Source organism: Dryobates pubescens, chromosome Z, assembly GCF_014839835.1.
Source record: "Dryobates pubescens isolate bDryPub1 chromosome Z, bDryPub1.pri, whole genome shotgun sequence".
Lineage (NCBI taxonomy): Eukaryota > Metazoa > Chordata > Aves > Piciformes > Picidae > Dryobates > Dryobates pubescens.
The window spans coordinates 11,326,057-11,340,330 of record NC_071657.1 but is presented as its reverse complement, the minus strand read 5'-3'; the positions used below and the strand labels follow the sequence as shown (position 1 = coordinate 11,340,330).

Sequence of the window (14,274 nt, the reverse complement as noted above, 5' to 3'; positions counted from 1 at the left end):
AACCTCTTTGAAAATAGTGGATATTCATGCCAACCCCACACTTTCAGAGCTTAATGTTGGCTGGCAAGAGAGGCTGAAAAATGGCTGTGCTAGTAACATTCTTCACCTTTAATTTCACTCAGAAAAGCCTGCAGAGAGTGACATTTACATATGGATATGACCTGGGCAGTGACAATACTTGAATAAACATGCACCTCTTATCCAAATGTATTATCCCCCAGTGCAGGTTCACTTGATAGTTTTCCATCCAGGAGCTACTAAAATCCTTGAGAAATCTAACCAAGAGCTCTCTTCTTCTCTTAGTTTTGACATAACTTAAACTGAACGGAGGGTTGTCCTTTTCAGGCTTACAGCATCACACTCCTGGTACTGTATTGCAGTGGGCTTTTGGTAGGAGGGCTGAATTATGTTAGCTCAGTGTGTGATGTAAAAGCTCAAGGCAAGCATACCATATGTTCTTCCACCAAGACAAAGTTAAAACTTGGTGTCCATCTGGAGATTATTCCCTAGCTTGATTAACTATAATCTGAATCTAGTGCAACCTTTGACTGCTCTTTACTTCTAAAGCTTATGATAAGCAGGAGGAGCTTAAGTGCAGTAGATCTGAGGTTTGAGACCCTCTCCTGTATACAGTAATAACAAGCTGACTGTGATCTTATTTAGAACATTGTCCATTCTTCTGGAGTAGATGGGTAGCCAAACCACCTTGAGTAGTTTTAAAAGGAAGTGACAGCATTAGTCTTAATTGCCAGGTTGCTGTCTCAGCTCTGACATTGAATCAGGGGAAATTCACTGGGGTACAGAGAGATTTCATGTCTGGGGTTGGTGTTTTTGTTTGTCATTTTAGGTTGGTTGGGGTTTTTTTTAGGGGTGGTGGTGGTGTTTGTTTTGGTTTTGTTTTGTTTTGTTTTATTGTTATTGTTGTTTTCTATAGATTCAGATTTGTAGGATAGAGACTTGAATGTGCACTGCTAAGACAGTATTTGCTAATGGATGTTCCCATATTGGGTGTCAGATTTCAGCATAGTTTCTCCTACAGGCCTTTCCTTCTAATTAATATCACTGTTTGTGAGTTACCAGAAGTGAAATATGTTTGCAGTAATTCAAAATCCCATTTTTTTAAAAGGGCATTTTCTGTAAATATTTAGTTGTTCTTCATCCTCTTCTTACAGCTGTAGAGGTTATTTATTGATAAAGGGGTTGAGGGATAAAAGTATTCACTTGGTCATTAATGCTTCAGTGAAGGGGAACAACACCCTGAGTTTAGACAGTTTAACTAAAATAGCTGGTCAAAAAAAATTCCAGCCTAAAGGCAAAAATAACTATACAAGAACGAATATGTACAGTATTGCTCAAAGAGAGGTAAGTGCTCTTTTTAGATATGCCAGGAGTTTTTGTTGTCCTGACATCAATTATGGTCCTGCTGAAAGTTCTGAATTGGTTCTCACCATACACCAAAAAAAATGTAACAGTTTGTGAGCTGAAGTTCACAGCAGAAGTGCACTGAGCATATTTTGTTGTTGTTCTGAGTAAATGAGAAAGAAATTACCCTAATTGGAAGGCTGCTTCTTTCTTTTGTAACCACTTTTATTTCTTACCTTTTCCCTTTCCCCCTCACAATATGGATAGTACATTCTCTGTCTCTATAACACTGTCCTTTTTCCTTGCCGCCTTTCCTGCCCTGCAACCTGCTTGTTAAGTTGAACATGGAGCAGCTGTAAGCATCTGGACAAGTGACAGATTCATAGCCTCTTTTGTGCCAATTGGCCGAACACTCTGTGTGTGGCGATTGCAGCTGCTTACTGCCCGTTAGAATGAGCAATTTGTCACAAGTGTTTTTCCTTATGGAACCACTTAGTTACAATTTTCTGGCTGTTAGTTTTCACAGGACATGGAGGAACTGTGGAGGGTTTTGTGACCTTTACTTTTTGGTCAAGCTTAACAAAATATATTATTAGAAAAATGTCAGAGAGACGCATACAGTTTTCATGGAATGACACAAAAATCAATGAGGTTGCAAATTCCTTAATAACAAAAACCCCACAATAATAAATGCAATGGCTATATTTAGTATGACTGGGAATAAAAAAAGTAAAAAAAAAAAGAAAAGATGTTAAAAATATTTGCAGGGGACTTCTGACATGCCAGGTTTGTTTATACACTGCTTTAAAATACCCTGCTTCAAAGAATAGTTTTGTTTTTACAATCCTGACTTGTCTGTTTCTGAAGCTTCTGAGTCCATTCATTTGACTGCTACAGCCAACACAATATTGTCTGAAGACTCTGTTCCATCTAATTAACTTTGTTTATGTGGGAACTATCTAAGAAGGCTATCAGAGATAAATGCTTAATATCAAAACCTCAGCTAAGGTGATTTAATTACAAAATAAGTCTTACATGGGAAGAATATGTAGCCAGAACTACACTGAAGAATGAATAAAGGGATACAATTTACACATTGTTATCCCCAAACTATCTGGAAACAGAACCTGAAGCACTGGGGGGTTAATACTTAAACAGTGAATTGTGCCATGACATTATTTTGTATTTTAATCCAAAACATCACTAGAGGAAAATTCCTAAGTATGTGTGTTTTGTTCACAAGTAGCTTTGTGAATCAGACTTTTTTATTTTTCTTTTGGGGGGCTTTATGTAATTTCTAGCTAAACGTGTTCCATACCTGAAAGATGAAATGGAAGTACCATTAACTCCTCCACGCAGACAACAAAGATCATGGGTTAATTTTCTGTGCACAGGACTTCAAGAAGAACCTCTTTCTCTTTCTGGTAACAGGTATTAATACTTTGTAGTAATAAATCCTGTCATAAATCCTTTAACTTCTAAATCCTCAAAATTAGTGCAAAAATAACTTTGGTGTATTTGTGATTGGTAGTTATGTTCTTTGAGACAGCTGCATGTGTTTTGTGTTTTGCACGAAAGAGTGAACAGAGTACGTGATCCATATCTGTGTCTGTTCAGGGCAGCCTGAAAGAGGAAATGACCCTCTTTTGCCTGAGAGACTTAACAGCCTGAAAATCCAATCTCCCTGTCTGGGATAGGCAGCAGTAAATAGTTATGTAAACAGCAAGCATGTATGTGTGTATATGCATATATTTATCTCTGTATGTTGAGCAGAAATCTTCAGAAGAGCTATAGGAAGAATGTATCATCTGTGTTTTAGGGATATCCCTCAACAATGAAATTTAACTCTTCATGATGACATAGGATCAGGATTGCTTCTCATATTGCTTATGAGACTGATTTTTTTTTGCCTCACTATCTTTCTGGCATATGCACCAAGAATTTAAATTTTCTTTCCATGAGGAAATCACTGTCTCAGCAGAATTCCTCTTTGGTGCCAATTTACCTTTAACTAGTCTTGATGGTGCCTGTCACTGCTTCCTGTTCACCAAGGTGCTGTGTGAGGGAAAAGACAACATTTCAATTAATTAATTAAAGGAAAATTTAGAGATAAAGTAGATCTTTAAATGATAGATTTCTATAAATCAAAACTTAATAGATACTGCTATTAAACTTCCTACCTCCAAGTTTTGTTTTATGTTCTTAGTATTTTGATTACAGAGCCCTCTAGGGAACACCTAGAATATTTAGTATGGCAGTCAGAGAAGTATCGGGATAGTGTGAACTCTCTTTTGCTTGTCGGTAAGGATTCCTAATGGATGATCAATTTTTTATTCATGTTGAGGATCTTGATGTACTTGGAGAAAATACAAGAAAGTAATGTTAAATACAGAGCATGTCTTTTGAGCTGTTGAAGTTTATCTAATTAATGTAACCCTGTGAAGTCTGAATTACCTGATTCTTTTAGTACATATTAAAAGTTACACTATGGCAGCACAGAAGTTTGTATGTCATGTGGAGATAGTTTGAATGACCTGAAAATGTTTGGCTCAATGACTCAGTAACTGTGGTATTTGAAAGTTGGTAATCTGTTTGACTTTATTCTGTATGCTATTTTTCCTTCAGTAATGTTTCAAAATCTGTATCAATCAATAGAAAAATTCTATCAATGGAAAATAACAACATGACAAGAGCAGAGTTCCTGTTAGGAATCAAAATATACAAAGCCAAAATAAACCACAGATTATTTCTGACAGCGCCAGAATAGTGTTATTTATTTAGTTTCATTTCATTTCATTTCATTTCTCTTCTCTTCATTCTACAAGTCTCAGGATTAAGTTATGTGTATTGACTAGTTATGTAGTCCAATTAATTTGTACATTCATTTATAGTTCAAACATAATGTTTGATAAGCTTATTACTATTTAAGTTCTTTATTTTTTCAGGAAAGGATTTTGTTAACTCTTTGCAAATGTGGTGATTAAACCCACAAATAATGAACAAGATCATTTGCTACTCTAGTAATGCAGCTGCACAATATTAGATCTGAGACAAATTTAAACAGCTCCCCCTTACTTGCCCTCAGTAAAATAAAAAGACACTTGCTTTGGTAAGAATAACTGCTTTGCTCTGAAGTCTATTGGTGGACACAAAGTTAAAAATCAAGGTATAAAGAATGGATATATTATATATGTAGTAGGCCATTTGTGCTTGAGAGCATTCTTTTCCAAAATTGCATTCTGTTTTCATCTTTCTAGATTATTAATAGAATATATTGATTTCTGTTTTTTGTAGAGCATAAGACTGTTAAACTTGCATATCAGCATCATTCACTTACAGAGGTGAAGAAGATGCTAGGAGTTGAGATAGAAGCACCAATGCATAGCTCATTAGAGGAGGGCTGGTGGCTTCATTTGGGTTTTAATCCAATCTCCACAGAAACTTTGGAACAATTAAATACAGATGCCAATAACACCAGAAGTTTACTTCCTACAGAGGTAGAAACATTCACGCGAGTTGCATCAGATCAGTTAGAAAGTAAGTTGTTGGTTGGGTTTTTTGCTTGGGGGGGGCTTGTTTGTTTTGTTGTTTTTGTGGGTTTGTGTGGTTTTGGCCCCTGCCTTTGCCTGTACACAGAAGTGTTGCAAAGGCAAAGGTATGTACTTTAACAAAGTGTCACAGAGTAACAGTTACATGCCTTCAAGGAGAGAAATGGAAGATGGTTTATGCTCAAGAACAAGATGTTTTATAGCAGTATGAAGCCTATTGTAATTAAGGTGTACTTTCACAAACATAGGACAAATTGTAGGAACAAAAGTGTTTCTCTACACAGTTATCTTTCCTATTAATGTGTAGATAAAAAGTAGACTCCATCAGCCACACTATTTTGTAACAAAAGAATTTCATACAAGAGAACTTCTTAACAAGTTATAATTTTGCACTGGGATATTTTAACAAAGCAGATGTTCATATAGTCCTGTCTGCAGAAGGTCTGTGGGGAGAGTGTGTTACTGTGAAAATGCTTTGGTTTGTAATACTGTTCTGAGGATGTTTTTATATTGGCTATAGTTTCAAATTTGAACTTTCTTTCTCATGGACTATTATGCATATTACAGTCAAACTTTCACAGAAACTGTAAAAAGTTGCTTAGATTTTATTAGATAACTATGGCCTGACTGCAAGGCACCTTTTGTGGTTGTAGAACTTCAAGGATTGGCAGTCAGATGACATATTGTGAAAAAAAAAGGCACCACTCAAGCAAGAACATTTCCACTGAACTACTTTTTACATATCTTAAAGTGTTTAGCTACTGCGTTTCACATGGATGTGCATCAGCAATGCAAAAAATTGCAGCTCTAGTGAAGCACATTTTCAGAGGGAGCTAACTGCATGCTTCACTTTTTTGTTTTTCCTCTTAAAAATAATAATTTGTCAATCTTATAAACTTCCTAATGAAATGCTTTGCATCCCACTTCCTAGAAATCTAACACCAATAAGCACCATGCAGGTGGTGAAAACTTCTCTGAATGAGACTGTAATTTTTTTACTTAGGACAAGTAAGAATAACTTTTTAAAAGTGGTCCTGAATAGTCAAAAAGAAGAAAAAAAAAACAACCAACAAAACACAGCAACAATAAAATCACAAAACACAAACCAAAGACAAAACAACAAAAAAATGCTTTCTCTGCAACTGTCAAAAGTAGTCAACTCCTTCTAGGAGACAGAATAGAATATTTTTCAAATTACTATTTATTTACTTATTTTTAGGATGTCTTGAGGAGAAGAATTCTGTGAAAAACCAGGAGGTGCTTTCTGTTGAGACACATCAGTCAGGTAAACTGACTGATCCTTGCACATCACAGCAGGCGCAGTGGCAGCACTTTGCCCTGAACGCAAGCACTGCATCATCTGCTAAAATGCACAGTGCAGATTCCTCTGATGAAGAGCTTAGTGGAGGAAGCATAAAAAAGAATAAAGTAGAAGAAGAAATTTATTTCTTAAACCAAGAAAACAAACCCCCCAAATTGTCTGAATCAGGCAGCTGTAAAGATCTATCTTCTAAAGAAGATAGCTGTAAAGTTGTAAAGGTAGCTGTAAAGCCTGCATCCTTTGAACTTGCTACAAAATGGAACAAAGATGACTCTGACCTGAGCAACTTCATCATGTTGAGATCCACACATAAACTCACCCCAAGAAAGGAGGAAAGCTATGTGGATTGTTCTGAAAAAGGTATGCAAACCAATTTGTTCTGCCATTTTTCCAGGCTTAATTCTGATCTCTTACACCAGTTACAAGACATGCTTGTATACATACAGTAGTTTGTGGTAGCAGATTCTGTGGGGTGAAGGGAGGCCTTTAGTGTCAATGGTAGTATTTTAATTACCTTTAATGTAGCTGAATTTTCAGTGAAGGATCTTACCTTTTTCTTCTTTTATTTAGGTGTCTTAGGGGGTTTTGTTTGTTTGTTTTGCTCAGGCAAAGTGGTTTGGGTTTGGAGTGGGGTTTTCTGTGGTGGAAGTGGGTTTTAATAAAATAAATATGAGTTCATTCTTATTCTGGCAAAGCAACTCCGAATGGTACTTACTGGAGAAGACCTCTTCTGTCCATATATTCTGAACTAAATGTTCTGGCCTCTTTGGTGAAATAGTAGCTATCAATAGTTTGATAGTTATCAAATTAATTGTAGTTATCAAATAGTAATTCTTGATACCCTTACTTTTGTAGAACTAATAGCCTAGACTATGAAAAAGTTCTTGTCTGAAAAGAACCATTTGAGCCAGTTACCTTATTGCAAACCCCATCCAATAGCGAGAATAGGTCTTAAGAAAACAGAAAGTTGTTGGTAGCCCTCTTCTTGATGATGGCAAAGCTTATGAAAGAATCTCAGGCTGTGTTCATCATTGCAGAAATGCAAATTAGCAGAGAGGGCAAAGTAGAAGAAATTACTTGTTTTGAAAAAGAAAATTTATAATGCAAAATATGAGAAGAAACTGCCATATTCCCAGGTTAACTTTTCAGGATAAAGTTATATTCATAAAGAATATTTGCTTAATTTTTTTGGACTTGTGTGGGAGAATTTTGAGCACAACTTTTACCTGTGTTTCGGTTATATGTCCCAGCATTAAAAAATAAATAAATAAATAAATAATTGAAAATTGTTACATAAAAGCTTTCAGCAATGATGCCTATAGAACAGAAACGAGATACATAACTGCAACCTTGTGCAGTTTGTGTGGAGGAAATTATTTCTCTATTTCTTGGTAAAAATTACTCTGTTATTGACAGTAGTTGGCATACATAGACCACTTCCATGTCCTCAGAGAGCAACCACCCCAATTTTAAAAGTAGAGCTTGAAGTTTTATGCTACCATCTAGTGAACTCTGCCTAGAACTGCACATCCATACAAAAACCTTCAGACGTATTGAAAGGCAGGATGTGCTACTTCTATTAATTGAGTTGTGGAAGTTTAAGCAACTTGAATGCAGTTTAGAACATGCTTCCAGGTAGACCTCAGTGTTGCAGATCAATTATGTCTGTTCTCTTAGATAACCTGTTAAAATGCATAAGTGCACAAATGCACTGATCCAGAAATTAGTGTATATTTTTTCTAGTAATATCAAGATTTTAATAAGGGCCATTCTAATTTAAACTTGAGAATAAAAAACACCAGCACTGCTTGTAGGGCTCTTTCTCTATTATCGTTGTTGTTTGGCTTATTTGTAGAAGATATTGTTGTATAATGTTTAGTTCAGAAAACACATGAGGAAAGTAGTAAAAGGGGAAGGAGGGAAGCAGTGAAAGAGCTCATTAACCCAATTTTGAACACTATATAGCATTTCAAAATCAGCAAGGTCCCTTTAGCTTAACTAGAACTTTTTCTTTCTTTCTTTTCTGTCTGTCTCTCTGTGATCTGTTTTCTGCGGAGACTGACATTCTTAACTAAAACAAGCAAACAAAAACAAACAAACAAAAAATCATCAGATAGGAGATTCCTATCCAGCCAGAACCCCTCTCAGAAATAAAGATGTGGAGCTGCCAAAAGTTTTGTGGGTGGAAGCTGTAGCTCATGCATCAGTACTTCTAAGGAAGAAGGGAAGGAGACAGAGAAATACTAACAAATTGCAAAAAAAAATAGCTATAAGACATAAGAAAATGTTATTTTAAATAATTAATTTTTAAAATTTTGTAAGTCTTGGTGTTTGTTGTTTGGTTGGGGGTTTTTTGGGGGGGAGTTGTGTGGGTATTCTATTTTATTTTATTTTATCCTGTTATTTGCATCTTCCATGTACTTCCTGGGACACTTAACAGTGTTCAACTTTTTCTGCTCACACTCACTTAAGATATTTTTCATAGTTTGATCTCCGCATAGTCAGTAGCATCTTTCCTCTCATACATGTTTTTTCTCCATATGAAGGCATATGAGCTTTCATGCAGAGCTCTGTTGTAGAGCTATAGTAACAGCTCCTTAATTTTCCCCAGTTCTGTTTTTCTGCCATAAGTGGAATCCAAATGATGTCTGACTTCTTGAGTTGTGAAGGCTGTCAGGCTTCTCCCTCTGTGTGCCTCAATGTTTTTTTCATACCATGACAAAAATAAAGTTCATGAAAAGAAAATGTATGTCATAGAAACTACTTCATTAGAAAATGTGGGGTTTTGTGTAGTGCTATTTGTAGAATAGTTTCCTTACCCATTGAGGTGGTTTTGTGAAATTTGTAACTGAGTGTTTACTTGCGGTTTAATGATTTAGTGCCTGAAGAAAAGCATATGCCTTGTCTCAAAGAGGACAGTTCTGTTTGTGAGACTGCAAGAACAGAGGAAAAAGAACAAAAGAATGAGGACAGTGTCATAATTGATATTCAAGCATCAGGTATACCTTTTTGGATATGTTTTTCCTTATGTAGCCTTGCAATATGATTTTATTTTCAAGAGTGTTACTCAGACAAATATGTAAATTATTAGGCTTAGTCTCTACTCCTTGTGACTGAAAACATTTCAAATAGATGGATGTTTATTTTGACATGGGTGTGAGTTCAGTTTGTGGAATTCTATTTGAAGAATAAAGCCAAGTGCATGCAAGCTAAAAAGTACAGACTTTGAACTATGTCTGCTCTACATCAGAAGACATGAAATCTCCTAATGCCCATCAGTACCCTCAGATTATTCTTCTGCATTTTTTTTCTCTGACAAAGTAGTAAGAGAATTTGAGGGAGAAAGGACTGGCATTGTCTTTGGTGGGAAATGTCTTTAACACTGTAGTAATGTATTGCTCTCTACAACTACCTGAAGGGGGGTTGTAGTGAGGCAGAGGTTGGTCTCTTCTCCCAGCAACCAATACTAGAACAAGAGGACACAGTCTCAGGCTGCGTCAAGGGAGGTTTAGACTGGAGGTTAGGAGGAAGTTTTGCACAGAGAGAGTGATTGCCCATTGGAATGGGCTGCCTAAGGAGGTTGTGGGGTTGTCATCGCTGGGGGTGTTCAGGGCGAGGCTTGACAGAATGCTAGGTTGCATGGTTTAGTTGATTAGGTGGTGCTGGATGATAGGCTGGACACGATGATCTTGAAGGTCTCTTCCAACCTGGTCTATTCTATTCTATTCTATTCTATTCTATTCTATTCTATTCTATTCTATTCTATTCTATTCTATTCTATTCTATTCTATTCTATTCCACTGTGGATTTGCCTCATACATTACTGGGCCTTACCATGTGAGCTATTGCTGTACTTTTCAAGACATTGTATCAAAGGACATGCACCACCACCAATTTTGGCATGCAGTAGAAATGGTGGAGAAGAACCTGAAAGTTTTTATCCAACAGACTGTACAGTTTCAAATGAAGCACAGCTAGTGCTAGAAGGTTGTGGGCCCAACACTATTGGTTTTCCATGGAAATATAGTCACTCCAACAATGTGCTTAACAGCAGTCTTTTTTGCAGAACCAGTCAAAGTAGAGCAGTATTTTTATCTGTTCCCATTTGAGGTGGGAATCATGTAGCATGTATAAGCTTTTTTTTTCTTAGTAATTATTTTTAATAAGAAATTTTGAAGCAAGACACCTTTAATGAAACTAGGAACAAAAAGTCAAGCTATTCTGCAGTCAAGTAATAGTAAATCTTTGAAAATTAAGAATTTGATGCAATCAGGTGAGCTACGATGGACAAAAACAGTTATGGAAAAGTCTTGCTTACCTGAGGAGAAGGACATCCCTTTCAGTTCAGCTCATTTGGCAATGGACAGCTCTGTCATGGATGCTAATTGCAAGAAACTCAGTTGCAATTGGGAAACAATTGTGAAACATTCACCCATAAGATAATAGAAACTGTCAGTATGAAATCACAGACTGACAGATTGGCCTTGCTAGACAAAGACATTGAAAATTAAATACCAGGGAAGCAGAAAGGCTGTTTGAGTTGAAGTTATAGTAACAAGTGGATGTAAAGGTACTAAGTTTAGATTACAGAGTAGAAGAAGGGTATAGAATAATGGAGTAGTAGCACAATCTTAGTGGGAGTCATAGGAGTAGAAAGTCCTAACTTTCCATCATGGAGTTTGATCATTTTGTGAAATACATGGAATAACATGGTTGTCTGCTCTGAGGATAAGGATAATTCTGCCACCTAGGAGGCTCCCTGGCAAGCAACTGTTCTCATCTTACTGTTACAGTGGTTATGAAGAAGTCAGTATTGTTTGTGTTTTGCTAGGTCTTCTGAATTTTCTTACCAGGTAGTAGTATTTGAAATCAAACCTGATTACTGTGTTTTGATTTTTGTGCTATGCAGAAAGCCAGTGCCAAGCATACTGCCTCTTGGAAGAAGCAGCCACTCCTGTTCTAAAAGATTTGACACATCTGGGTGTACTTGCTTCTGTAAAGTGGCATTTTGACAGCATTAAATTTGATAACACAAGGTTTTTCTTAAAACAGCAAGAGAAGGTGGTGTGTGATCTTTTTAAAGAAGGTATGTATATTGGTTTTTTTAAAATCATTGATTTGTTCTTTAAGACTAACACAAATTTAATTGGTGTTCAAGATGTTTGATAAATGAACGACAAAACTTTCATCACTTTGTCTTGTAAAGCTGTAGTAATTTATTTATTCTTTTATTTCCAAAATAATGTCTTCTAGTTCTTCAGCATCACTTTTATTCACCTGAATATTATAATTAGATTTAATTTTAAAATATCCTGGATGTGCTTCAGAAATGTTGCTTCTATATCAAACAATGTGTGTTTTTTCCATGCTAGGTTTTGAAATGCAAAGCTGCCTCTGTGTTTTTCTTGTTTCTTTCCATTCGGTAGCTATTGTTTGTCACACTTGAATGATGTAAAATGCTAAGCCTATGTGAGAAGTCAGGGACAAAAAATTTAGTTTGGTTTCTCTCTGACTTCATTTTTCTCCTACATGGCCTGTGAAAACCTGTAAAAAAAATAGATCACAGTATATCACAGTATTGCCAAGGTTGGAAGAGACCTCAAGGATCATCGAGTCCAACCTGTCACCACAGACTTCATGACTAGACCATGGCACCAAGTGCCACGGCCAATCTCCTCTTGAACACCTCCAGGGATGGGGACTCCACCACGTCCCCGAGCAGCCCATTCCAATGACTAATGACTCTTGGTGAAGAACTTTCTCCTCACCTCAAGCCTAAACTTCCCCTGGCACAGCTTGAGGCTGTGTCCCCTTGTTCTGGTGCTGGTTGCCTGGGAGAAGAGACCAACCCCTTCCTGGCTACAACCACCTTTCAGGTAGTTGTAGAGAGCAATGAGGTCACCCCTGAGTCTCCTCTTCTCCAGGCTAAACAATCCCCGCTCCCTCATCCTCTCCTTATAGGGCTTGTGCTCAAGGGCTCTCCCCAGCCTTGTTGCCCTTCTCTGGACACATTCAAGTAATTAATGAAAATGAAAGCCATCAAAATCAGTGACTCTTTACAAAGATTTTTGGCTACAGATAGAGAGTGAGAAAGACTCACTGCAAAATACAGAGTGTGTTTGCAGGGACTTTGGAAAGCTATTGGGTATTTCGGGCTATTCTCTGAGTTGTACTGCTCAGCTGACAACTAGTTGCAAGGGCATCATAGGAAGCCATCTACTACTGGCCAAATTTTTATTCTAGGTCACAAGTTATGTGCCAAGCTCTAACTATCTACTGCCTTCTGTGCTGATTGTATTATATTCAAAATAAAAGCAATGAAAATTAGGAAAACAAACAAACAAACAAAAATGTTAGTGGTGTCTGCAGAATGACAGCCAGTGGTCTATGGAATTGTCAGCAGGAATATTCTTTGACTTTGAGGTAGCTTCCAAAAAAGCAAACACCACATTTACAAACATGGGAGAGAAACTCTGTATCAGTGAATCACAGAAAGCAAAACATTGCTGAGAAAAGTACGCAGATAACTACTGCTGCTTCTCAAGATCAAGGAAAAAGGTATGTGAGCATCTGCATTTTAGTTCAAGATTAATTTGAGAAAACTTAAGTCCTTGCAAATGTTGTTTACACTATAGGAAGGTAGCCTAATGTAGGAGCTGAGTTGAGTGGTGAGCTTACTCAAACTACAGGGCCATCTGTGCTTGTAGATTAGCTGTGCAGTGTATTGCCTTTTGCTAAAATTTCAGCAATGAAGTCAGTTGAAATGTTTAGTGGCTGAAATACTGGTGAGGCAAAGGCATCTACTGGATCTTCTTTTTAAGGGCAAGCATTTTCTGAGGAATGGATAATAATTAACTATCCCTTGTTATACAAAAATAACTGCTGTTGAACACAAAATTGACTTATGAAATAGGTAGGTCCATGGACTACAGTGCCAGGAAACCAGTAAAAACTTATTCTTGCTTTAAAATACACCAAAAAAACTCAGGCTGATTTAGCTACTGTTGCCTGCACTGAAGAGACAGAAAAGTACAAGAATTTTGTCCCCAGCTAAGGAAGCAGAAGGAGATATGGGTTTTCATACTGGAAGGTCCATAGAAACATAGAAAAGAGGAAGAGTAACATTTCTAATACATTCATAAGTAATATTTGTCTAACATTGTAGGAGATTCCTAACCTCCCTGATAACTTCACTCTTTATTGCCTTCCATGTTTTAGTGTCCCAATATCAAGACTCATTCCACCTCACTCCAGACTATGCCAGTGCATTTTCTCATTATGAACATAGATAGTAATCACTTGCTATGACGGTATCAAACTGCTAGACTTTTATTAGTCCCATGTTCTTTTCTTGCAGCATCAAACCACCTAATGCTTCAGTCTTTCTCCTAAAAATGTGGTTTCTTGCTATCTTACTTTGTTTCTAAATGACTTTTAGTCTTCACTGAGTTTTTATGGTGAGTGGTGTCAAGAACTGGATGTAGTTCTTCAGATACAGCATTTATTCTTCCTCAGTCAATTTTAGCATCTTGAAGTATATGTTTAATTATTAAGCCCACTTACTCTGCAGCAGTCACATATTTCTTTTTTTTTTTAAGCTAATGAACTACATACCTACCTCTGTGAAATTCCCCAAAATAACTTCCATCTTCAGATTAGTAATTCCTTCCTTTTCAGTCAGTTCACAGTATCACAGTATTACAGAATCACCAAGGTTGGAAAAGACCTCAAAGATCATCAAGTCCAACCTGTCATGCAGGACCTCATGACTAGACCACGGCACCAAGTGTCACGTCCAATCCCCTCTTGAACACCTCTAGGGATGGTGACTCCACCACCTCTCTGGGCAGCCCATTCCAATGGTGAACAACTCTCTCTATGAAGAACTTTCTCCTCACCTCGAGCCTAAACTTCCCCTGGTGCAGCTTGAGACTGTGTCCTCTTGTTCTGGTGCTGGTTGCTAGAGGGAAGAGACCAACCCCTTCCTGGCTACAACCACCTTTCAGGTAGTTGTAGACAGCAATGAGGTCTCCCCTGAGCCTC

At 37.1% G+C, this 14,274-nt stretch overlaps 1 protein-coding gene across 1 annotated transcript in view; it reads left to right on the top strand.

The window, feature by feature from the left end:
• SHOC1 (shortage in chiasmata 1) overlaps positions 1-14,274 on the top strand; it is a 60,489-nt gene that overhangs the window by 21,904 nt on the left and 24,311 nt on the right. Inside the window, exons 10-15 of the mRNA XM_054178704.1 lie at positions 2,664-2,793; positions 3,569-3,663; positions 4,657-4,899; positions 6,130-6,591; positions 9,111-9,230; positions 11,141-11,317. Of these exons, the coding sequence (XP_054034679.1) occupies positions 2,664-2,793; positions 3,569-3,663; positions 4,657-4,899; positions 6,130-6,591; positions 9,111-9,230; positions 11,141-11,317 (1,227 nt within the window). The remainder of the gene's footprint in view (positions 1-2,663; positions 2,794-3,568; positions 3,664-4,656; positions 4,900-6,129; positions 6,592-9,110; positions 9,231-11,140; positions 11,318-14,274) is intronic.